This window comes from Echiichthys vipera (assembly GCF_963691815.1).
Source record: "Echiichthys vipera genome assembly, chromosome: 15".
NCBI lineage: Eukaryota > Metazoa > Chordata > Actinopteri > Perciformes > Trachinidae > Echiichthys > Echiichthys vipera.
In genome coordinates, this window is record NC_139840.1 from 2441826 (window position 1) to 2467700 (window position 25875).

Sequence of the window (25875 nt, forward strand, 5' to 3'; positions counted from 1 at the left end):
GAAACTGTTGCACAATCCTTTCCCTCGGGATAAATAAAGCTTCATGAATCTTGAATCTATATTATTATATTAAACGGGACATTTTGAAAGCTTGAACGCTGTCTTTGTCTCTTTAAATATGCCCCTCTGACAAAACACTTGGCCACAGCCTGGCCCCCCAGTAAAACTGGTCTAGATCCGCCCCTGTGTGCAGTTTATAAAGCCATAAAATATAAATATTGCTTTTTTTTAATATATGCCACCTGCTGTTACTCTCCGGTGCAGCAGGTGGCGCTGTGCACCTGAAACGGTGGTTTGCGAACCGCCATTTATCATAGTAGAAGAAGAAAAAGAAGTAGCGGCAGAAGAAGCAGCAGAAGAAGAAGAAGAAGCGGCTGTGGTCCGTACAGCAGATATTCGCCCGCAGTTTTCTGTTTTTGGGTCTTTTTTCTGTCTTTTTTCGGGAGGTGGACGCTCGGGGGAGATGGCGGCCGTCCTGCTTCAGGTCCTGGAGCGGACGGAGTTGAACAAACTCCCGAAAGGCGCTCAGAACAAACTGGAGAAGTTCGTGACGGAGCTGCAGAAGAGTAACGAGGCGCTGAGGACGCAGCACGAGCGGCTCAAGGCGGACAGCGGTTCGTAAACACAGTCAAACAAGAATGAGTCAGCACATTAACACACAGGAAAGAGTGGAAAACACACGGAAAACACGCGACAAACTCCACTTTACTGCACTTTACTATTAAACTGTCCCCGGGGGAAGTCGGCGCTAATGTTGTGTTTCATCCACACTGCTTACAAGCTGCATGCTAACGTTAGCTACAATGCTAACAGCCGATTTTTCAACTGACATTTCATTAAAATAAAATGACTCAATGATGTTTTGAGTTCATGCCGAATTAAAGAAGTAATCCTTGTTGTGCAGTATTCAGCACCCCTGCCGTGAAATGCACCCCCCCGCATTACAGGTGATATACTGGATCAGGAGGCTGTTGTTTCCACCTATAGGAGTAGTTTATATATATATATATTCATTCAGTACAGACCAAAAGTTTGGACACACCTTCTCCTTAAATTAGTTTCCTTTATTCTCAGGACTCTTGACGTTGTAGATTCACACTGAAGGCACCAAAACTATGAATGAACACATGTGGAAATATGAACTTAACAAAAAAGTGTGAAACAACTGAAAATACGCCTGATATTCTAGTTTCTTTGCACACACTCTGCGTTCTCTTGATGAGCTTCAGGAGGTCGTCCCCTGAAATGGTTCAACTCCACAGGTCAGGTGTGCACGGTCAGGTGCAATAAGGGGGATTTCTTGCCTTGTAAATGGGGTCTGGAGCATCAGAAGTCAGGTGGATCCACAGCTGATAGTCCCACTGAACAGACTGTTAGAATTTGTATTATGGCATTACTTTAAGAAATGAAGGTCAGTCAGTCTGAAAGATTGGGAAAACTTTGAAAGTGTCCCAGAGTGCATCTATGATTTTCATCGTCATGAAGATAAAGAAAACTCTTTGACTGAGAAGCTGTGTCCCAACTTTTGGTCTGTACCGTTTGTATCCTGCTAACCCACAACGGCCAGAACATTGGTTACTTACAGTCTTTAAACTATTTTAAAGAGTGTAAAGTCACAAACTTGGACAATAGCGAACACAAAACAACACATTTTTGTGTGTTCTGTGGAAATAAACTGCAGCCATAATTACAACATGAATGAAATGGATCTTCTGAGCAAGTTGAATGTGTTTGACTCAGTGTTTCCTAAATATAACCCCAGCTTTTCTTTAAATTCATAGGTTCAAACGTGTGTTTTTAATGTAGTTACCTGTATATAAACTGCTCCTATAGGTGGAAACAACAGCCTTCTGATCCAGCACCTGTAATGCGAGGGGTGAATTTCACGGCAGGGGGGCTGAATAAGGCACAACACCGGTCCGTGTGCATGGCTGTTCCTGTGCTATTGTTCAATACTATCTATGGCACCTCCATGTCCATGAAGGTGGTCCATGTCCACCTATAGGAGTAGTTTATATATATATATATGTGTATAAACTACTCCTATAGGTGGAAACAACAGCCTTCTGATCCAGAACATCACCTGTAATGCGAGGGGGTGCATTTCACGGCAGGGGTGCTGAATACGCCACCACACTCCTAAATATGTTGTAAATGTTCACAAGTCTGTGTGATTAACGAAGGGAACTTTAAATTACTATACATTCAAATGCAGTTTGGCATTATTTTTTGTCTTTTTGCACTACTTCAAAGCAGTTCAGCTACTTTCACCCTTGTGGATTAGAAGAAGAATTACTTTATTCTGTCAGCTGGGATCGGCTCCAGCCCACCCGCGGCCCAGACCGCTGGATAAGCGGTTGAAGATGAATGAATGAATGTTATTATATATATTTTAGTTTATTCTGTTTATAATAAAACATGGTTTCCATCAGGGCTGAGCAACATGAACAGTATATCTCCATAACACAACACGACTTAACTCTGATGAAAATGAAAATACTAATAAGATCAAATGAAGTTGAACACAACACAGTTAAATACATAGAATAAAACACATATACACCCTTAAGCTTTACTGTGCAGACATGTAAATGTGGTAGGAATTGTACATGCATTTAAAAAACGAATTAACACATGATGTGAAGCAGTTTGCACGAAACAAAAGTATATTGTTATTATTAAGGCTTTGATTTATACAGCGCCTTTCTCGGGGCTCAAGGCGCTTTACAGAGTCCAGGTCCCGTTCATTCACACAGACACACGTGGTGGTGGTAAACTAAAAGTATATGTAGTGAATAAATAAGTCAGACTTAATGGTAAATTTAGTCTGTGCTTATTAATATTATTGTTATTTAATATCCCAGTATCATACGATTTCATCATGATGCAATTCCACTAAAAGATGATAAACTACCATATTATTGGCTTTATTTCCATTCAATCTATTCTACCACATAAATGACTCCATGGGTCCAGTGATAGATGTCAACTTAAACAATATAATGTTTAAAGTCGTGTTATATAATCATAAATATATATATATATATCTGCATGTCCTGTGGCAGTTTACAAAGCTAAAACCTGCAGCTCTTTCAACAGACACCAGTGAAGTGAAGTGAAGTGAAGTGAAGTGAAGTGAAGTGAAGTGAAGTGAAGTGAAGTGAAGTGAAGTGTGTGTGTGTGTGTGTGTGTGTGTGTGTGTGTGTGTGTGTGTGTGTGTGTGTGTGTGTGTGTGTGTGTGTGTGTGTGTGTGTGTGTGTGTGTGTGTGTGTGTGTGTGTGTGTGTGTGTGTGTGTGTGTGTGTGTGTGTGTGTGTGTGTGTGTGTGTGTGTGTGTGTGTGTGTGTGTGTGTGTGTGTGTGTGTGTGTGTGTGTGTGTGTGTGTGTGTGTGTGTGTGTGTGTGTGTGTGTGTGTGTGTGATGTTGTGCCCACTGTGTTCTCACGTGTTCCCTCTGAACCTTCTCCCTACAGAGCAGCAGTACTTCGACATTGAGAAGAGACTGGTGGAGAGTCAGGGGCAGATCCTGTCGGCCACCAGAGACCTGCAGAGTCTCAAGGAGGAGAATAAAAAACTCAGTGAGTTTTCACACACGTGCTCTTCCCTTCGGTCGTTGAGGAATCACTGCACAGCTTCCACTTCTTCTTCTTCTGCACTTCTCTGGCAACTATTATTCCATAATAATGTTTTTCCCACCTAAGTTAATGCACCTTCTGAGTGGTTTGACAAGCAAAGAAAAGACACATTAAAAAAATGTATACGCACACACACACAAAAACAAAATTAATAGATAAATAAAAATAAGCAAACCGAAAAAAAAACAAAAGAAAAGAACAAACTTCCAGAAAACGGCAACTCTCAGTTCTTTTAAATCAAGACTGAAGACTTTTTTGTTTGCTGCTGCTTTTTAGGGCGCACTCCCAGTGTCCATCCGTAACGTGCCCAAACAGGTTTCATGGCTAAAGTCTGGTTCCTTTGACCAGTGTGAGTGCAACCGTACCGCGTCTAGGAGCGGCACGCTTGCCGTCCACGGCCCGTTTGGGAGAGGTGGGCTTTAGTAAAGCACGTTTGCACGTGTACGAGCACGAGCATGCGCACGTGTATGAGCGTTGTGGTGATGCGGAGGTGGAGTGTTTACTGCAGATTTGGTCGATGAAAAGATTCAAAAACAGTCGACAAGACGCACAAAAACTCCGAGGTCTACGGAAAGATCTGGAAACAAAGCCACGGATCGCCATGACGTCATCAATGCGTGTGACGTGTTACGGCGTGATGACGTATAGGCAGCAAGAAGCATTCTCCGAGGCCCAGGTAGTGTGAGTACAAACGGGCCTGGAGGGGGGGACAAGGACCCTAAAGCACGGGGCACGGGACGGAGGCACAGTGGGAGGGCGCCCTCAGTAAACTACACTGTAACAATCTTATATCTTTTATGTTTTAAATGACCTTTTATGTGTTTTCTTTCTTCCTCAATGCTTAAATGTTTAATGTAAAACACTTTGAATTACCTTGTTGTTGCATTGCCCTGTTAGGCGCCGTCTCAGACTGAATGTGTAGCGGCCACTCAAAAGTTTGCGTCCTGATGTTAACTGTTGCGTTCCCAAGCCTCGGTGTGTGAGCGGTCTCTTCTTCTTCTCTCTGTGCAGACGAAGAGCTGAGCGCTCTGAAGGGGATAGAGACGGAGACCCCTGAAGATAAACCGGCACAACAACAGGTGACAACACGATTACGTTGATGTGTTTCCTGTTGAGTTAAACGCGTCTGCCGTCACTTTCACAATAACTCTGCAGGACTGCCATAGTGTCGAGCCAGTCAACACTTTATTTAGAGTTATTTAAACCGTCAGACGCTTCAAAAGTTCTTCTCTGGGTTGTTTTAATAACTCTCGTACTGTGTGTCTGTGTGTCTGCAGCAAACCAAAGCCAAATATGAGATTGAGGCAGAGAAGAGAGAGCTGGCGAGGCTGCTGGAGAAGAGGACGCAGGAGGTGGAGAACCTCAGTGGTGAGATATCAGCCACACACACACACACACACACACACACACACACACACACACACACACACACACACACACACACAGTCCAAATATTGTATGTTATGTTTCCAAAATCACATGTTTTTGACTTTTTAGACCTTAAATCAGACCAGAAACTCTTCTATTTTTCATGTCAGGTGAATTTTGCAGTTCCATTTAAGTGTGTGTGTGTTTGTTTGTGTGTGTGTCTGTTTTCAGAGGACGTGAAGCGTCTGAACGAGAAGCTGACGGAGACGAGCAAAGTGAAGGTGGAGCTGCAGCTGAAACTGGATGAAATTCAGTCGTCTGAGTCTTCGGTGCAGGTAGAGTTTAAAGAAAACCTGCAGTTTTTTTTCTTTTGATGATCAAGAAATAAATAAAGAAGTTATAATACGTTAACATTCTTAGGTTAATGCCACTTCCTCCAGTGTTAGTATGTATTCTGATGAGCATAGTGTTGGAGGATCCTGTATTTTCAGAATTCTTAAAGGGAAAATGGCGTCTTTATGACTCTTGACCACCACTGAGATCAAACCCTGAATCTGAATTTGAGTCTTAACTGATGCACGAGCGTGATTTATGTCCCCGGTTTGTTCGCTGCAGCACCGAGAGAAGCGTATGGAGCAGGAGAAAGAGTTACACGAGAAGAAGATCGAGTGGTTGACCGCAGAACTGAAGACCAAAACTGAAGAACTGTTGAACAGCGACCGGGTCAAAGGCAAACAGATACTGGAACTGCAGGGTGGTCTGAAGAACAGCAAGGAGCAGGTAACACAGGTTTCCATATGCCCGCACAGACGCATAACCCTCAAACTACCCGCTGAAAACCAAACTTTCAAACACCTTTTGTCTCCAACAGGTGGCCAGCCTGGAGAGACAGCTCTCCTCTCTGAAGCAAACCAGTGAAAGTCAAAGTAAAAGAGCCGAAGACCTCAACACCAAACTCAAACAGGTAACAAACAAAGGAGAGCTTTAAGATTCACGCATTTGCTTCTCAGTCAGCATCAGTAAAGGCTGATTAAGGGCACACTTACACTGTCCATCCGTACCGTGCCCAAACAGGATTTACAGGTAAAGCCTAGTTCGTTTGACCAGTGTGAGTGCAACCGCACCGCGCCTAGCTGCGGCCATGATTCTGAATTTAATATGGTTGTTTGAAACAATGCTGGGATTTTAGAGGCTGTTTTTCCAGTCGGACTGAGGTTTTAATGGGTTAATACATGTACAGGACGAAAATATCGGTGCAGGTGAGTTAATACATCTGTTGTGTTATTAAATGTAAATGCGGTTTGTGTCTCTGCAGTCTAAAGACGAGCGCATCGCCATGGAGGAAAAATACCGCAACGAGCTCAACGCTCACGTCAAGTTGTCCTCCCTCTACAAGGTGAGAGTCACCGCTGAGCACCTGAGATGGATCCATTCTCTTAGATATTCTCTCTGTGTGTCGTCAGCGTGTGATGTGTTTGTTCTCCCTGTAGGGGTCTGCAACAGAAATGGAGACGAAGAATCAGGAGCTGAGCCGCGCCGTGGAAGAGCTCAGCAAGCTGGTGAAAGAAACCGGGGAAGGTAGCGCAACCGTGTTTAAGTTGTCTCCCAGAAAAAATATACGCTAACAAAAACTTTTTTGCGTCAAGTCGAGTCAAGAGTGGGTTTTTGTGTGTGAAGCGTAGATCTCCATGTCATGAATGTATTAATTCTGACCTGTGTGTGTGAATGGTGTCCCTGCAGCCAGCAAGGCTCTGGAAAAGAAGGTGTCGGAGGGAGAAGAGCTGAAGTCGCGGCTCGAGGCGGAGCTCAGAGAGAAGGTCAAGAAAATGGAGAAGGAGCTGGAAAACGCCACAATGAAGGCGTCGGGCAAACTCTGCTGTAAGAACACACACCTTTCATTTCCACGTATGTTCGTTAAGCGCGTGTCCGCACACACCTGACCACCTTTATTAACGCGTGTGTGTGTGTTTGTTGTTCCAGGTGTGCCCTCTCTGACTGAGGAGCGGTTGGACGCCATGTGTCCGTCAGCAGCCGCCATCGCTGCCATCGTGAAGCCCGGCATGAAGTTCTTTGATGTGAGTTTAACGGGACGTCCCAGGGCTGGAAGACGTGCTTAAAGTCATATCAGCAGTGTGTCAAATGTTTGATGTAATAACCTATAAAGTCATCAAACTGATATTTACCTGCAGTGAAGTGTGTTTCCCGTGTTTAGACCAAATTCTTTACACGTTTAACTTCAGTTGGTCATCAGAGCCTGGTGTCGTTTCAGTTTGTGTGAATGAAAACTACTTAAACACAACTTTAAAGCAAATTTAAGGGCTAATTTATACTAATCTTTACATGTTTATCATGATCATTGTCATATTGAAACTGCATGTGGTTCATAAACACTTAGGCACACACATAAACACAAACAAAGTTTCTTTAAATATTTATCAGTTTGATTTGAGATGCACTTTTCATGTCCGCATTAATTGGATCCACCGCACAAAAAGGAAAATATGTCACTTTTAGGGCTGGTTTGTTTCCATCGATGGATTTCTAAACGGACCCATCGAGCACAAGACCAGGAGCCCATAAAGTCAGGGACCCTGACCACAAAGAGACAAAAAATGACTACAGGGATGCGAAATGACCGCGATGTGATGCTAAATGACGTCAAAGCCACGCAAAATGAATACAAATATATGAAAAATGACATCAGAGAGAATCAAAACGATGACATAGAAACGCAAAATGTCTATAAATAGATGCAGAACCACCACAAAAAGATGCAAAATGACTAAAAATAGATGCAAAACCACCACAAAAAGATGCAAAATGACTAAAAATAGATGCAAAACAACCACAAAAAGATGCAAAATGACTAAAAATAGATGCAAAACCACCACAAAAAGATGCAAAATGTCTGAAAATAGATGCAAAACCACCACAAAAAGATGCAAAATGTCTGAAAATAGATGCAAAACCACCACAAAAAGATGCAAAATGACTAAATATAGATGCAAAACAACCACAAAAAGATGCAAAATGTCTAAAACAGATGCAAAACCACCACAAAAAGATACAAAATGTCTAAAAATAGATGCAAAACCACCACAAAAAGATGCAAAATGTCTAAAAATAGATGCAAAACCATCACAAAAAGATACAAAATGTCTAAAAATAGATGCAAAACCACCACAAAAAGATACAAAATGACTAGAAATAGATGCAAAACCACCACAAAAAGATGCTAAATGACTAAAAATAGATGCAAAACCACCACAAAAAGATGCAAAATGTCTAAAAATAGATGCAAAACCATCACAAAAAGATACAAAATGTCTAAAAATAGATGCAAAACCATCACAAAAAGATACAAAATGTCTAAAAATAGATGCAAAACCACCACAAAAAGATGCAAAAGGTCTAAAAAAAGATTTAAAACAATCTCAGGGATGAAAAACAGTAACAAACAACTCAACTTTGTGTTTGCTGTAGCAGGTATTAATTCTCCCTCCTTGTCCCTGTGTTCAGCTGTATAACGCGTACGCTGAGTGTCAGACGCACCTTCAGCTGGAGAAGCAGGAGACCAGGAGAGTGAGCCGCGTTCTGGACGAGATCGTCCAGGAGGTCGAGTCCAAGGCTCCCGTCCTCAGGCGTCAGAGAGAGGAGTACGAGAGCATGCAGAGATCCATGGCCTCCCTGTGCAACAAGCTGGAGCAGGCTCGAACGGTGTGTGTCTGTGTGTGTGTCTGTGTGTGTGTGATGAGTTCATGTTTATTGACTTCATCGCGATTGTGTCAAGTTTAACATGCGTTTTGTTTCGTCATTAGGAAATCTACAGTCTGCAGAAGGAGAAAGAGGAGGCCAAGCAGCGCTGTGAGGCAGTGGAGAGGGACAAAGCGAGGACAGAGAGACAGCTAGAGGACACGTCCACGCAGGTACACACACACACACACACACACACACACACACACACACACACACACACACACACACACACACACACACACACACACACACAGGTACATTCACACACGTACACACATTCAACATTTCCTTTCATGTCTGCTTTCACTCTAAGTTCTTCAATTTTACTCATTTTAGTGGCTGCCTGGCTTGTTAGCTAACTAGCTCATGCTTCCAGGACACTGGCGTAGCTACATGGTTACTGGCGCCCACGTTGTTACCAAGGCAACCAGTGCAGATCATGACACAGATATTGCGGCGACGTCAGGACCGAAGCTGTGAAAATAAAGGAGACGTACCTGCTGATTGTTACAGACGCTCTCATTCATGTCCCTCTCGTCCAGGTGTGTGCTCTTCTGGTGGAGCTGGAGGAGGCCCGAGGTAATCAGGTGACCAAGGACGACGGCAGCTCCTCCAACATCTCCAGCACCTCTGAGGCCGTCGGTGCACGCACGCCCTCCTTCCGCAGCGTGGAGGAGCTACAGAGGCAGAACCAAAGTCTGCTGAGAAGACAGAGGGAGCTGGAGGAGGAGAAGGACAAACAGCAGAGCCGAGTGACGTCAGCGCGGTAATCAGTGCTCAGCTATTCATGTTTTTATCCCAACAAGTGCCCGCGCTGCAGACAGGCGCTTTAGCCCACAGCAACGTACACCAAGCGTCAAATCCAATCAAGGAGGAGCCTTTATACAACAATTTATTTACATTTTTACGGGATGGGGATAGAGAGAGAGCAGGAGCACGGTAGGTGAGACGGTGCTCTCGAGAGAGGAAGAGCCGTACCGTACCTTAGCACGTTTTCAGGGCTAAAGTCTGGTTCCTTTGACCAGTGTGAGTGCAACCGTACAGCGTCTAGGAGCGATACACTTGTCGTCCACGGCCCGTTTGGGAGAGGTGGGCTTTAGTAAAGCACGTTTGCACATGTACGAACACGAGCATGTGCACATGTACGAGCACGAGGCCTACGGCAGTTCTGAGGTCATTTTCTTTTCTTTGTGTTGAGTTGTGTGAAACGGAGCATCAGTGAGCAGTGAAGAAACCTGAAGCGTGTTTTTAAACGTCAGCCGTGCGTCTGTCGTTCCCTGCAGGGTTTCAGAGTTAGAGACCAACGTGGACAAGCTTCAGAAGGAGGTGGAGCAGCTGAAGGAGCAGAGGAACCAGCAGAAACAACTGGCTGACTCCAGCGCCAGACAGAGAGACATGTACAAGGCCCTGCTGACTCAGAGCACCGGCTTCAGCCTGCCTCCTCAAGGTGAAAATATACCGACACACTGTACGTTCAAGTCAACAGCACCAGCTGAGTCTTTAACAGGATTACTGCAGCAGCAAACTCTTAACGCCCTGGACAGGGAGACGCAGGACGCCTGCCTGTCAACATCACTTTCTAAGTTGTCACGTGTGTCTGCAGGTTCGGATTCTTCGCCCCTCCCTGCAGTTCGGCCGTCAGTTCCCGCTACTCGCTCGACTCCTCAGAGAGCTGCTGCTGCAGAGTCCGCACAGACGGCTCAGGCTAAAGCTGCTTTAAAACAAGTAACGTACAAACACCTGCACGCTCTGCGTCTCGCTTTATCTCCATATACAGCTGTTCTGACTGGATGCATTTGTGTGTGTGTGTGTGCATCTGCAGCTGAACGATGCCTTCGCTCTGTATAAGAAGGAGAAGGCAGAGAACGACAGGATGTTGAATGAGACCAACGACCGGCTCCAGCGGCAGCTGACGGAGCACCGCTCCAGCAATGCCAAGCTCGCCTCGCAGCTGGAGTTCAGCAACAAGAGGTTTGTGAGGTCCAGCTCTGCCGCCTCATATTTCAGTTTTTAGTTAGTTAGGTTGTTCGTTGTCCCCTTAGGGAAAATCTTTTTCACAGTCCAGGTTCTTCTGACATCTGTGGCACATAAAAACACGCACAGACACACAGTTATACAACTGGGGGTACATGGGAAACTCACATTGTTGCATACATTTATCTGCAAGGTTTTGTTTTGTTGATTGTTTGGATGTTTGAGGGGATTAGGCTTCTGCTAAAACGGGCTTCGTTGCACCTACTATACCTGGTATAGTGGTACTATAGAGAGAAGTAGAGGTTGAGTGGGTGAGTAATGTCCGGGGTTATTGCACGAGCGATGCCTGTAACGGTGATAATTATTTTTGGGGGCAGTATTGGTTATCTGAGTCTATTGAGATTATTTTACAGTGAGTTAGGGTTAGGTGACCTAACCCTAGTTAAGTGAGTTTTGCAGATATTTGTTTTCATGCAGTGTGTGTGTGTGTGTGTGTGTGTGTGTGTTTGTTCTGTGCGCCAGGTACGAGATGCTGCAGGACACGGTGTCAGCGTACCGCAGAGAGATCTCCGCTCTACAGGACAGGAACCAGAAAATGGCAGCAACAGCCCAAAGACACGAGCACATCATCCACACGATGAGCCAGGACCTGAGGCAGGCCAACGAGAAGCTGGCGCTGGAAGAGGTGAGGAAGACGAGAGTGAACTTTACTGTGAGACAGGGTCACACACACACGGAGGTTATTCTTTATCTTCACTTATTCAAAAAGCTCTAGTTTTATGTTCATAACCACATTTCTTTGGCTTTCTGCACTGGTGTTGAGCAGATTGATTTTACATCACGCAGAAAAGAAGTTATCTTTGTTTCCTGTGTAACTTTTCTAGTTGGCTCTTAGTAGAGTGTTATTCTGACGACTTTGTACGGTTGTCAGGAAATGCCAATGACCAAAACAAAGAAATCATTATTCAAAAATAATATATGATGGTTTTAAAGACATCGTCTTTGCATGAAGCAGTTAATTCTCCTGTTTCATAAATTTGAAGGGTTGAATTTGTGCTCAAAGGCCATTTGAAGTATTTGTAAATAGATTCCAAATGACTGAAAATAGACACGAAACGGCCACCTAGAGACAAAACGATGACCAAGACACACAAACTGATTAAAAGAGATGTAGAATGGCCTTAGAAAGAAACAAAATGACAGCATGGAAACATAAAATGACTAAAATAGATGCAAAACCACCACAGAAAGATGCAAAATGACTAAAAATAGATGCAAAACCACCACAGAAAGATGCAAAATGACTAAGAATAGATGCAAAACCACCACAAAAAGATGCAAAATGACTAAAAATAGATGCAAAATTATTAAGTATAGATGCAAAATGACTAAAAATAGATGCAAAACCACCACAAAAAGATGCAAAATGACTAAAAATAGATGCAAAACCACCACAAAATGATGCAAAATGACTAAAAATAGATGCAAAATGATTAAATATAGATGCAAAATGACTAAAAATAGATGCAAAATGATTAAGTATAGATGCAAAATGACTAAAAATAGATGCAAAATGATTAAGTATAGATGCAAAACCACCACAAAGTCATACAGAACAACTAAAAATGTACATAAACTGACCACAAAGAGAAACCAAATGACCATAGAAACCCATCTAAACTGTTTATTTTGCCCTCTGTGTTTGTAGGTGCGCGTTGAGAACTTCACCAAAGAGCGAGACATGTTGAGACAAGGGGAGAGTCGGCTCAGTCGAGAGAAGGAAGCCATGTTGGCTGAGCAACGGAACCAGAACCTGCTGCTCACCAACCTCAAGTCCATACAGGTACCACATCCAACCACGCAAATATCTTTGTCTCGTTTCATGCAGTGAGGCTTCTGTCCCCAGTAGTCCTGCTGTAATGGAATAACACTGTAGTAATCCTTTTACCTTCTGCTCGCTCTCTGTTGGTCTAGTTGACCATGGAGCGCACAGAGACAGAGACTCGCCAGCGGCTGAACAACAAGATAGAAAATCTGGAGGCAGAAGTGACTTCAATGAAGACAAGGCTGGACCAGGAAGTAGCACAGAGACATGCGCTTGGACGCACCATGGACGTACGTAGAGCAGATATATATTGTAGTCATAATACAGTTATTACTCCGTTATTAGCTGTTATTGAAGGAACAGCTGATTCCTGATCAGTCATGTAATCTTGTCTCGTTGCTCCTCTGTCTCCCCAGGCTCAGTTATTAGAAGCTAAGAAGCAGCTGGAGACCCAGAACACGTTGCAGCAGAAGACCAGGGAGTTGCTGCGCGGCGCTGAACAGCAGGTGGCTGCACTGAAAGCCCAGCTGGCTTCTGCTTCATCCTCAGAGTCCGCGAGCACCTCCGGTAACACAACGACCCCTGCGACCAGAGCTGCAGGCCTCAGGGCGCCACTCAGAGGTAAACGGCAGCACCGAGGAATGAGATTTGTAGCATGTGGGCAATTAAAAGGAGCTGCACAGACACACAAAAGTACTTAACAATGGATCAGACTGTGGAAACTTGTGGTGTGAACATGTTTTCAGGCCATTCATGGTGGAAGTCGTTGATACGGGTCTAATTTTATTTCTGTAATCCCTCAGTACGCTCTCCAGTGCCGGCAGCCTCCCAGCAGCTCAGCCAATCAGAGCAGGAGCTTTCAGAGGTGAAACTTCTCCTGCGTACTGCCGAAGAACAAAAAGGGGAACTAGCAGAGCAGCTAAAGAATGCTAACGCCACCGTGGAGCAGTACAGGGCTGTGGTTCTGACTCTGGAAGACAGTCTGAAGAAGGAAAAAGAGGTACAGCTCTTTTGGTTTATTGTGCATCATCTCCTCAGTCTTCTCTCTTTACCCCGTCCGCACACACGTGAACTGACCCTGCTCCTCCGTTTCTTTAGTCCCGCGCCCCTCTGGAGCTCCGACTGAAGGAGTCCCAGGAGGTGCAGAAGCAGCTGGAGAAGAGGATTTTAGAGGGGGAGAAAATGAAGCAGCAGGAGAGAGAAGAGGGGAGGAAGGCTGTGGATGCAGTGGAGAAACAAGTAAGCCTGCCGCGCACAGTTACACAAGCACGCATGGATCACTGAATGCTAATGTTAATTCAGTTGCACATGAACATTGGTGCATCTTCACGCCGAGTGTTTTCAAGCCATTTTCCCTGTGTGTGTTGTTCAGGTGTGTGAGCTGCAGCGCAGTCTGAAGTCCAGCCAGGCGGAGCAGCAGGAGGCACTGGAGAGAGCTGCCGCTGCTGTGACACTGGAGCAGAAGGCCATACAGGACAGCCTGCTGCAGGTCCGTTAACACACACATATTCTGACATGCATCCTTAAGTAGTGTTCTTCTGCGTCCATTCAACTGTTTCCCCTCTCAGACCAAGCTGGCTGCAGAGGCGCAGGCCAAGTACGAGCGGGAGCTGATGCTTCATGCTGCAGATGTGGAGGCCCTGCAGGAGCTGAAGAAAAGATCCCAGCAAGATGCAACACGCAAGAGGGAGCTGGAGGAGCAACTGAACAAGACCTCGGCCGTCCTGCAGGAGAAAACCGCAGCTTTGAACACAGTGGAGAGACAGCTGAAGGTAGGACGACTACAACACGCCTAGTGTACATGAATGTTCCCATTTTTGATGCGGAGCCTAAAACCCTTGGATGTAGCTTCCATGTCCTGTTGTCTTTGTACACACCTTTAGATCTCCAGACAATCATTATCAAAATGTGTCTTTAAAGTGTCTTAAAGCCTCCTGTTTAATCACTGCTGTGTTTCTGATCTTGTCTTCACACTCCGCCTCTCCTTCAGGAGGATGTGTCCAAACAGACTCGTCGCTGTGCGGAGCTGGGGAAGCAGAATGCTCTCCTGCACCAACAGATGGATGACATGGCCGCCAAGAGTCGTCAGCTGCAAAAACAAGAGCAGCAGCAGCAGCTCGACCTGTCGTTCAGTGAGGAGGGGAAGACCACCGAACAGATCCTAGAAATACTCAGGTGAGGCAGCGGCACCGAGCGTGGCTGTGTAACTAAACGTCCCAGTGCGAACTCATTGACTCTGATGTGTGTTGTAGGTTTGTGCGGCGTGAGAAGGAGATCGCTGTGGCTCAGAGTGAGGCGTCCGAAGGAGAAGCTCTGCGCTGCAAACAGCGGGTGGAGCACCAAGACAGAGAACTGAAGGAGCTGCAGGAAGCTCTGAACTCTGAGAGGGAGAAAATGCAGGTATGACATGAAGCAGAGCAGGGATGGAAGACAAACAACATCACAACCATGCCTGCGTCTGAAGTAAAGTTTTAGAGCATAGAGAGAGCAAAACGGCGGCAACAACGATGCTGTTTATTATTCTAAGTCTCCTTCTCTTCTGGCTTCAGGCGACAGCGAAGACTCTGGCTCAGCAGGAGGAACAGCTGAAGAAGATGGGGGCGATCAGCGCCCTCCAAGAAACCGCCAGAATGCTGAAAATGGACCGAGATAAACTGGAACAAGAGCTGCAGCAAGCTCAGGCCAAAGTAAGAGTCAAGAGTCTCATGTTTCGTCCTGTTTTTTTTCCCTTAAATTTAAGTGACCATCAACGCTGTTTGGACATCCACATACACAACATGAAGTTTTACTTTATTTACCTTTAATTCTTTTTCCTCTTCCTCCATCAGGTTACAAAGCTGCAGTCAGACATCAGCCCGCTGCATCACTCGTTGTCTCAGCTGTCGGAGAAAAACGGCTCCCTGCAGGCTGATAAGAGGTTACTGGAGGAAGATCTAAAACGCTGGAAGGCCAAAACACAGGTACCTAAGACGGAGGAAGGAGTGTGTGTGTACATCTGTAGTTATTGTGTGTTTGTCTCCTGTTCGGGGCGACACGGTGGTGTGTGGTGGTTAGCACTGTCGCCTCACACCGAGAAGGTTCCTGGTTTGCGCCCCGGCTGGGGCTCTTCTGTGTGGAGTTTGCATGTTGTCCCCGTGTGTGCGTGGGTTTTCTCCGGGTTCTCCGGTTTCCTCCCACAGTCCAAAGACGTGCAGGTGTTCGGTTCATTGATGACTCTAAATCACCCGTAGGTGTGAATGGTTGTCTGTCTCTGTTCGTCTCTATGTGTCCTGTGATAGACTGGCGTCCTGTCCAGGGTGGACCCCGCACCCCGCCTCAGCTGGGATCAGCTCCAGCCCCCCACGGCCCTGACAGGGACAAGAGGCTGAAGATGAATGAATGAATGAATGTCTCCTGTTACTGCTGCTCCACTGCAACGTTTTACGTCCATGAAAATTTCATGAACTGAATAATTATTTTGCCCTTTTTAAACTAGTGTTTCAGCTCCGTCTCACTCGGGTTTTTCCATTCTATCACAGTTTTATCTTCACGTTACTTTATGAGTTTCACGTCACTGACTCTTCTGTCTCTCTGCAGCAACTGATCAGCCAGCAGAAAGACGGCGATGTTGAGGAGAGACAGAAACTGGCGACGGAGAGAGAAGCGCAGCAGAGACGCATCGCACAGCTTGCTGAAGAGACGGCCAAGCTGAAGACTGAACTGGCCAGGTAGAACGCACAAACGCAAAGAGCTGAACGTTAAGACGTTAATTCAACATAGATAAAATAAAATGAAAGCAGAGACTGGATTGAGTGCGTTCCTAAACGTCACCTAATGAGATGATTGTGTGTGCATCAGGTCCAACGTCAGCAGCAACTCCACTCAGGCTCAGCTGCAGGGCTTCAGAGACTCTGTGGCCCGTCTGACGTCGGAGAGAGACACTCTGAAGAAAGAGGTGGACACAATGAAAAACGACATCGCGGAGAAGAACCGGACCATCACCCAGGTCAAGAAGATCGGACGACGCTACAAGACCCAGTACGAGGAGCTCAAGGTCCAGCACGACAAGGTAGGTCTGCGGCTGTGGAAGTTCAGCGTGGATAAAAACCGAAGTAGCTAGTTGTGTGCGTCATAAGGAGACAGCACCACCTTTATTACACGGTGACGATATGAACATGCAATACCTTTGACCAAGAAAGACGAGACTTAAAGGAGGAGTTTACACACACACACACACACACACACAGAGCGCCCGCCGCATCAGTCCGTCTCTCTTCTCTGTCCTCATTCACAGAGGACAGAGAAGACTGAAATGTGACTGAAACTAACGAGCATCTTCATCTAAAGCCTTAATCTAAAATAGCTGAACTCTGGTGGTTTGTGTTCCAGCTGGTCGAGGAAAGCGCCGCTAAAGCAGGAAGTGAGGCGGGTCCCAGCCAGGAAGTGCAGCAGGAACTGACAAAAGCTCAGGAGGAGCTCAACAAGGTCCGACAGGAGCTGAACACACTGAAGGAGGAGGGGCAGAAACACCTGGAGGAGGTGAGCGGGAAGACTTTATCAACCCAACAGGTGCTGGATAATCCTGGAAAACAGGAAAAAGTGGGAAAGTGCTTGAACTGCAGTCTCTATAAGATGCCATTTATATTTCTAAATGCACTTTGAAGCTTTGATGAGTCAGCAAATTTTGTCATGAAACATGATTTTGGTTGTTTTAAACATCTAATTTAATGTGATAAGTGCCATAAATAGCACAGGGTTCCCCCAGAGCCTTAAAAAATCTGACTTGAATCTAACTTTCAAAGGTCCTTAAGGGAAGTGAGAACCATTTTTTCCCGATGTCGTATTTAGTCTTATATCGCAAAATAATTTATAACACTTTAGTTTTTAAATGTATTTAATCGAACACCTCTCGCCGTGAGATCACGACAGCAGAACCGATGAAACATTGTTGCGGCCCAGAGCAGATGCATGTGTTTAAAATTTTTGTTTATTGTGAAATTGGTCGTAAATTTCATTCTAGGTGGCATAAAAAAGTCTTAAACAGTCTTGAATTTAACTTGCCTTAAACTGTATGGACCCTATAGTACACAATATATACACTGGTTTATTTACATGTTGTATACAGAGTACATAAAGAGCTGCAGGGTGATGGAAAAGCATGAAAATGCACTTTGAAATTCTTGAGAAGTGCTTGAATTTGACTTGACAAGGTGTTAGGGCGCACTCCCTCTGTCCTCCGTCCCGTGCCCCGTGCTTTAGGGTCCTTGTCTCCCCCCCCCTCAAGGCCCACACAGAAGCGTGCAGCGTCTGTGTATTTGCATTCATACTGGTCAAATGAACTAGACTTTAGCCATGAAACCTGTTTTGGGCAAGGTACGGAACGACAGTGGGCTTTACACCCGCCGGACAAGCGATCACATGATCCCAAGCTTCTTTGCGATTTCATTGAACTCCGACTTCCGTTGCTTTTTAAACTTCTCCTTTTATAATCTGTACGTATAACTCTGCAAAACCAACTGATAGGATGAGACATAAGCCTAAACTTAAAGGTTTTGTTGCTCTCATACAGACGAACAAGGTGAGAGATTGTTTTCATTCTTTATTTGTTTTTATTTCTCCCGTAAAGGTCCAGAAGTCCCAGAAGGAGCTGGAGGAAGCCAAGAAGGAAAACCAGCAGAACAAGGACAAGTTCCAGGAGGTCCAGAACCAGCTGACACAGAAGCAGAACCAGCTGACACAGGTACTGCATGTGAGGAGAAAAGCACATTTAAACAGCTCTGCATGTAGAATAATCAAGGCAGGACTCACAAGCTGTCACCTCTCTGCCGCTCAAGGTCCAGTCCCAGTTGTCCCAGACCCAGACTCAACTGCAGCAGAACCAGAACCAGTTGACCCAGAGTCAGAAAGAGCTTCAACAAGCCAAGACGCACAGCCAGCAGGTAGGAAGTCAACCAACAGACATCCACCTGACAGTACATCCCCCATATCAGCGGACTAACCTCGTTCTTTCTAATTCAAAGATACAGAACCAGTTCAAATCCTCCCAGGCTCAAACCCTGGCCCGTCAGAACCAGCTCCAGGCGGCCCAGAGGGAGCTCCAGCAGGCGAAAGAGCAGCTTCAGAAGAACCTTGCTAATCAGAAAGAGCTGCAGCAGAGCCAGCAGAGTCACAACGAGGAAGTCAGCAACCTCAAGACTGCGGTCAGCCAATCAGATAGCAAGGTGAGGAGGACTCCCTTCTCTTTATTAACCTTTAACATTTATAGTTCTGTATCGTACAGACTGGACTCACAGTGTAGCAGAGAGGGTCAGGTAAGTCAAGTCTCAAGTCTCTGAGGGGCAGCAGCAAGTCCTAATCAAGTCTCTTATGGTTTTAAGAAATAAAAATATAGAGTTAGAGCGTACGGGGAGAAGTTCAGCATCCGTGAGGAACTCGGAGTAGAGCCGCTGCTCCTTTGCGTTGAAAGGAGCCAGTTGAGGTGGTTCAGGATCATCTGGTAAGGATGAACCCTGGGTCCCTCCCTAGGGAGGTGTTCCAGGCACGTCCAGCTGGGAGGAGGCCTCGGGGAAGACCCAGGACCAGGTGGAGAGATTAGATCTCCACACTGGCCTGGGAACGCCTCAGGATCCCCCAGTTAGAGCTGGTTAATGTGGCCCGGGAAAGGGAAGTATGGATAGGCTGTTTTTTGCTGTCTCAGTCCGTGAGTCACGTGCTCTGATTCTGTGTGGTCAGTCCCATGTCCTCTGTTTTCGTTTAAAAGTTTTTACTGCTGTTTTATTGAAATCTACTTAAACTAATACGTTTTCCCTTTTCTGGTAACAGGCGACTGAGCTTCAGGGCCAGCTGGAGAGCCTGCAGAAGGTCGGTGAAAGTCTTACACTCACTTTTTAAAAACCTGTAGTAGTTAGATTTATCTACTTTATGGATGCACAGAAGCTCTGAGTTAAGGATGATTATTAAGCCACGTTTACCGTTTTATGTTGGTGTTCAATACGTTCACTTAGACCCATTCACTTTCTTATTCCTCCATCCTTTCTCTGTGTCAGTATAAGCTGCATGAAACTGTCTTTCTTGTTAAATCTCACTCACACCGTTGCTGACTCCTTGTTCCTCCTTGACAGACGGTCGGTGAGCGTGAAGCGGACATCAAGCGTCTGCAGGAGCAGCTGACTGAAGCTAACCAGGCTAACGAAGCTAGCCGAGCCGCTGCACAGGCCAACCAGAGCCAGAGTTCTCAGGCCAGCGATGCGGTGAGCGTTGAAGGTGACGCTAACAAGGCCATACAAGAGGAGCTGGCGAAGCTCAGACAAGAGGTACGAACAGATTCTACTTTCCTCAAATCATTTTTGAAATGTAACTCGTGTTTGTCCTCAAAGCAATTTCAGTCAAAAGCAACTGGACTTGGTTGCTTTTAACCAATATAACCAAGTCCAGTTGCTTTTGACTGAACTTGCTTTGAGGATAAGGACGACCTGGACACATGAGAACATTCACAGGCTTATTGCACCAATGTGGGTCGGCAACCATTAAAATGGTGCGGGAACATGAAAGACCAAAGAAACCACCTACGGTTTAGTCTGAGATGCAAACGACAAAGGCTTACACCAACTAGCCTATGCTTGAATTTCACTATGAGAGGGCACACAGTGGAGAAACTCATAGAAAAGGCTCAAAACCAACTCCTCGGTGAGCGAATAAGACGGGTCAACTTCACCATTGAAGGACTTAAAGAGAAAGCGGACCTCTCACTACAGAAACTGACATCAATCCCACATGTTTCACCCAGAAAGCCCAACTATCTCAGCACAACAAGAGCAAAGAAAGACAAACATAAGATTCAAGAAGCTTTATTTATCCCGAGGGAAATGATTGTGCAACAGTTTCAATACAAAGGTGGGAAAGGATCAGAGTGACAATAAGCAAAAAAACATAAATCAAATCAAAATAAAGCTAAACATAACATACATCAAACAATAACTAAGTGTGACAGAGTGCAACAGACATCGTGGTTAAACGCAGGTTTATACAATAAACAACAATACGCAGCGTGCAGTTTAGCAGCAGATTAAATAAAATAAGTACAAACTAAATAAGTCATAAGGAGCGATAAGTGACAACAGTGTTAAAGTGTAGCAGCATGTCCTACAGAGCTAGGTTACAGTAAAGCACATAACCAAGTCCAGTTGCTTTTGACTGAGATTGCTTTGAGGAGTACGACGACCTGGACACATGAGAACATTCACAGGCTTAACTCGTGTTTGTTTACTTTTCCAATACTGTGGAAGTCTATACGACAATTCCCCATGACGTCACAACAATAATCTACGCTCTTGCTTTTGGCAAAAGCCGAACCATTAATTTACATAATAAGCATTTAACAAGTGATGTTCAGATGTTTAATATTGATGGAAAAATCCTCCAAGAAGTCTGGAAATTTGAGTCTGGGAAAGTCTTTAATTTTGAAAGGGTAAATGTGAAGGAACCCTGTTAACCGGGGGGGAAACGGGGGTCTGGGACAGCAGTTATCGTAGCGTATCGTTCCCCTGCAGCTGTCGGAGAGCAAGAACAGAGAGGAGCAGCTCAAACAGCAGATGGCTGAAAAAGAGGAGAAGACTAAGAAGGTCTTCATGGGAGCCAAGACCAAAATCAACCAACTCAACAGTAAGTTCAACACACACTTCTGCAGCCGTGCAGACAAAGCAACGCCTATATTTCATCAGCTGAACTTGAGTCTAACCTGCAGACGCCAAGAAGCAGCTCAGTCAGGAGATCGAGGAGGTGAAACAGAACAAGGAGGAGCTGGAGGTGAGAATGAACGCCCTCAAGTCTCAGTACGAAGGGCGACTTCTGCGGCTGGACCGAGAGCTGAGGGAGCTGAGGGAGACGCAGGCGCAGTCCGACCCCCGAGAGGAGCCACAGGACCAGAGTGGAGCCAAGGTACGCCACATTTTATTTTTAATCACCGCGTTGGCCTCCAGGGATCACGATCATTGTGCCGCAACGATCGGTTGCTGTTTGCGATGTTTGCTCAAAGTGGCAAAGAGTGAGAAACAACAGAGAGCAAAAGTTAAATAACAATAATGTGAAGAACTCATCCCTTTTGGTACAGTTTTATCTATATTTTGCATTTAAGTAACAAAAAACTATTCTTTTTAATGAAAATAATAAATATAAAGTGAGAATTTCAAAATAAAGGTGAATCTTAAAGATTTTTTTGTCATTGTTTTGTGTCTTTTTGTCGTTGTTTTGTGTCTTTTGTCGTTGTTTTGTGTCTTTTGTCGTTGTTTTGTGTCTTTTTGTCGTTGTTTTGTGTCTTTTGTCGTTGTTTTGTGTCTTTTTGTCTTTGTTTTGTGTCTTTTGTCTTTGTTTTGTCTCTTTTTGTCGTTGTTTTGTGTCTTTTTGTCTTTGTTTTGTGTCTTTTTGTCTGCAGGCAGCCTTTATACTTTGTTGAAGATAGTACATTATATTCTGACAGTGATGTGTGTGTTGATCAAAGATTTCTGTTGTCTAATATTACAAACGTGTGTGTGTGTGTGTGTGTGCGCGCGCTCAGGCGGGAGATCAGCCCAGATCTGCAGACCAGAGACAGATCTCTTTGAAGAGTCCTGCCCAGGACCGAGGAAGGTAACTCATGCATACACACACACACACACACGCACACACACACACACACACACACACACACACACACACACACACACAGACAGCCTCACAAACAGCAGAAACAGTGTGACCCATAAAAGAGAAAACCTGCAGTACCAACGTTTCTTTTCTTCCTCCGTCAGCTCCAGCATGTCCGAGCCTCCCACTGCCAACATCCGCCCCACCACCAGCACCCCGTCTCCGAGCAGCAAGCCCAGCCCCTCTGCCGGCAGCAAGTCCACGCCCCGCGCCAGCATCAGGCCCATGGTTACCCCGGCAACCGTCCCCATCCCAACACCTACTGCCACTGTCATGCCGACCACACAGACTGACAGCCAGGAGGGTGAGAGCGAGTGTCCGATCACAACTTCTCTGTTTCAGTATTTCAGCAGATTTTGGTGAAGAGGAAAGTTGTTGATTCAGCTCAGACGAGTTTAGATCGAGAGAGACGTGAAAAACAAGGGGATTTCCTCTACACTTATCACTTTCCTTTACACCTGGACATTTCTTGTTAATCAACGACAATAAGACACAAAACAACAACAAAAAGACACAAAACAACGAAAAAGATACAAAACGATGACAAAAAGCTACAAAACCACACAAATCAACTACAAAAAGACAGAAAACAACAACAATAAGACACCAAATAATGACAAAGATGCAAAATAACAACAAAAAGACACAAAACGACGACAAAAAGACACAAAACGATGACGAAAAGACACAAAATGATGACAAAAGACACAAAAAGATGACAAATAGACACAACATAAAGCACAGAAGAAAAACAGAACACAATGACAGACACAAAACGTCAAAGACACAAAGCAACGACAAAGATACAATATAACAACAAAAAGACACAAAACATTAACAAAAAGACACAAAACATTAACAAAATGACACAAAACGTCTCAAAATGACAAAAAGACACAAAACAAAGACACAAAACAACATGTAGAGAATTAAGTCATAATAAAAAAAGCAGCTCAATTCTTTATATATATTTGATCTTTAACTTTTGTACTTTCTAAAGAGAAAACTAAGTACTTAATACTACTAAAGAAGCTGACTGTGTGTCCCTCCCTGCAGTGCTGATGAGTGCTGGAGCCTCGGTGCACTCCACCAGCTCCGGTCTGGGGAACGCGCCCGCATCCATGACTCAGCCAACCAGCACCCAGACCACGGCTTTCGTCCAGCCCACCCAGCAGCAGGCAGCCAATCAGGACGCAGGCCCCAGCATGGAGGCGGAGCGACCGTCTACGTCGACCTCCCTGAGCGGAACAGGTGAGCTACGTCGGGTCCCAAACACACAACAGCTTCCAGCCTGTGGAGTGAGGTTCTGACGGTGACGGTGTGTGTGTGTGTTTAAAACAGGGTCGAAGCGAGGCAGAGAGGAAGAGGAGGAGGAAGAGGAGAGCAGACCCGAGAGCTCACACACGTCTCCCACCACTAAAAAGCTGCGACTCAAACCGACCATGGTTCTGCAGGTAATGAGCTGCTTCATCCGTCCCCTTAGTTTGAATCTACGCACTGAAGAGAAGACGAGCGTTCATTCATTCATCCATCTTCATGTCCCTGTCGGTTGGAGCCGATCCCAGCTGACATCGGGCGTGAGGCGGTGTCCACCCTGGACAGGACGCCAGTCTATCACAGGACACATAGAGACGAACAGAGACAGACAACCATTCACACCTACGGGTGATTTAGAGTCATCAATGAACCGAACACCTGCACGTCTTTGGACTGTGGGAGGAAACCGGAGAACCCGGAGAAAACCCACGCACACACGGGGAGAACATGCAAACTCTACACAGAAGGGCCCCAGCCGGGATTCAAACCAGGAACCCTCTCGCTGTGAGGCGACAGTGCTGACCACTACACCACCTTTAACTTTTCTGGCGAAAATGGACCCCTGGTGTTTTTCTGCATGAAAATACATCAAATAATCCATGGAGACAGTTGTATTCGCTCATCGATCATGAATAGAGAACGCCCGGAGAGACGCTAACAGTGATTAGCTCGGGGCGGTGAACGCATTTCTAACGCATCGCTAACTCTTTGTTCTCTGGATCCTTCTGTTGAATATGGACCGGGCTCCTGAAATTGGGCCTTTGATCCGTAAATTCACGTTAAACACAAAGGGAAAATCTCCTTTACCCACATGTTGTTTCCTTTCTGAGCTTCGCCTCCACGCTGTTAGCACGTCACACGCTTCAGTCATCTGATTGGTTGGTTTGGCCCGTATGTTGGTGACAGACAGATGGTTTATCCAATCAGAAACCAGCATTTTCACCCCTTCCCAAAAGATCTTTAAACCAGAGTTCAGATGGATCTGCTGAGACCAGGAGAACCATAACATCTGGAGTCGGGTGACCAAACCTCTGCAGCAGCATGAGAAGAGTCTACACACAAAACAAACCACCAACAACATAGTTAGTGAACTCAGAGTTTATTAAAGAGTGTTTTAAAAGTCTGGTCCTTCCCTGCAGCTCCATGTTGACAGTGAACGCACTGGAGTTCAGTTCAGGGAGGAAAGTTTGGGCGTTTATGATTCCATGGAAATGAATTATTACTGTGCTGTTTGTGACGATGTCTATGGAGCGATGACACGGAAATGAAAGGAGTTGCATCTGTAGGTTACAAAATAATAATCCACTGTAATGGACTTTACTATGAGAGGAGCTGGTACAGGGGCCAGTAGGTAAGTCTTTAAAACACTCTTTTAATAAACTCTGGCTTCACTAACTACGCTGTTAGTGCTTTGTTGTGTGTGTAGGGACTCTTCTCATGCTGCTGCAGAGGTTTGCTGTTATTTTCAGCAGCATTAGTGGTTAAAAAAGACCTTTGAATGCCTTCAGCGCAACACCCAAAGCTAACCAGTGTTCGTGCTCTCCGGGCATTCTCTGTACAAGCTTGATCCACCAAAAAAAACCGTCTCCATGGCGTATTTGATGTGTTTTCATGCCTGTGTGATCTGCTGTGTTTCAGATGGAAGCGGACGAGGAGATGGAAGGAGAGCAGAGGGACGAAGGAGAGCGACAGGATTCACCGGACGACAGTCAGGTCAGTCGAGGAGGAACTTACCAGCGAGAGCGCGTTCAGCCTTACTGACACCGCGTAGACGGACTTCTGTTAATCATCTGTGAATGTTTGTGCCGCAGGAGCTTCCAGAGGATTGTTTCCCCGTTTTAGCAGAAGACGGCGAGGACACCGGCGAGGACGAGGTGTCCCAGTCCGTCCCCTCCGATCCCACGACCTCTCAGGGCTCCGTCGTCATCCGTGACGTCATCGTGATCGACACGGACAGCGAGAGCCGCGAGAGCAAAGGCACGGAGGAGAAGCAGGAGGACGAAGGGGAAGAGGAAGACGAGGAGGAGGAGGAGGAGGAAGAAGAAGAGGAAGAGGAGGAGGAAGAAGAAGAAGGAGAAGAGGTGCTGTTATAACAACTTTTTTAACGAGATGTTCTCAGCTGTGACCTGTTGTCTCGAGTCGGTAACTTTTAAAACGCTCTCCGTTTCTGCCGCAGTATAAGGAGGAAGACGATGAAGACGAGGACGGGGACAGCGGGACGAGAGGCGGAGAGGAGAGCAACGAGAGCAGGGAGGTAGAAGAAGAGGGAGGCGAGGACGAGCCGTCGGAAGCCGCCAACGCCGAGGAGAGCGCGTGCGGCGCCTCGTCAGACTCGCAGCGTC

General features: G+C 45.7%; 1 protein-coding gene across 3 annotated transcripts in view; it reads left to right on the forward strand.

The window, feature by feature from the left end:
- The first annotated feature begins 365 nt into the window (after positions 1–365).
- Positions 366–25875, forward strand: part of LOC310957568 (nucleoprotein TPR-like) — a 30308-nt gene continuing 4798 nt past the window's right edge. Inside the window, exons 1-46 of one of the 3 annotated variants that reach the window (XM_083928188.1) lie at positions 366–614; positions 3472–3576; positions 4645–4712; positions 4911–5001; positions 5233–5336; positions 5617–5781; positions 5873–5965; positions 6317–6397; positions 6492–6579; positions 6742–6879; positions 6982–7076; positions 8521–8718; positions 8820–8927; positions 9300–9523; positions 10041–10204; positions 10361–10482; positions 10580–10728; positions 11254–11416; positions 12440–12574; positions 12706–12846; positions 12973–13177; positions 13360–13556; positions 13655–13795; positions 13929–14045; positions 14125–14328; positions 14547–14731; positions 14809–14956; positions 15106–15243; positions 15385–15516; positions 16133–16263; positions 16394–16604; positions 16925–17074; positions 18162–18275; positions 18370–18474; positions 18556–18756; positions 19358–19396; positions 19657–19848; positions 21085–21196; positions 21279–21472; positions 22089–22159; positions 22321–22520; positions 23273–23467; positions 23558–23670; positions 25172–25246; positions 25345–25614; positions 25710–25875. The exon at positions 25710–25875 is cut by the window's right edge and continues 21 nt beyond it. In XM_083928188.1, coding sequence (XP_083784314.1) covers positions 464–614; positions 3472–3576; positions 4645–4712; positions 4911–5001; positions 5233–5336; positions 5617–5781; positions 5873–5965; positions 6317–6397; positions 6492–6579; positions 6742–6879; positions 6982–7076; positions 8521–8718; positions 8820–8927; positions 9300–9523; positions 10041–10204; positions 10361–10482; positions 10580–10728; positions 11254–11416; positions 12440–12574; positions 12706–12846; positions 12973–13177; positions 13360–13556; positions 13655–13795; positions 13929–14045; positions 14125–14328; positions 14547–14731; positions 14809–14956; positions 15106–15243; positions 15385–15516; positions 16133–16263; positions 16394–16604; positions 16925–17074; positions 18162–18275; positions 18370–18474; positions 18556–18756; positions 19358–19396; positions 19657–19848; positions 21085–21196; positions 21279–21472; positions 22089–22159; positions 22321–22520; positions 23273–23467; positions 23558–23670; positions 25172–25246; positions 25345–25614; positions 25710–25875 — 6589 coding nt within the window. In that variant the 5' untranslated portion in view covers positions 366–463. Of the gene's footprint in view, positions 615–3471; positions 3577–4644; positions 4713–4910; positions 5002–5232; positions 5337–5616; positions 5782–5872; positions 5966–6316; positions 6398–6491; positions 6580–6741; positions 6880–6981; positions 7077–8520; positions 8719–8819; positions 8928–9299; positions 9524–10040; positions 10483–10579; positions 10729–11253; positions 11417–12439; positions 12575–12705; positions 12847–12972; positions 13178–13359; positions 13557–13654; positions 13796–13928; positions 14046–14124; positions 14329–14546; positions 14732–14808; positions 14957–15105; positions 15244–15384; positions 15517–16132; positions 16264–16393; positions 16605–16924; positions 17075–18161; positions 18276–18369; positions 18475–18555; positions 18757–19357; positions 19397–19656; positions 19849–21084; positions 21197–21278; positions 21473–22088; positions 22160–22320; positions 22521–23272; positions 23468–23557; positions 23671–25171; positions 25247–25344; positions 25615–25709 lie in introns of all 3 variants that reach the window. The other 2 variants (XR_014593512.1, XM_083928187.1) reach the window with 2 other exon arrangements.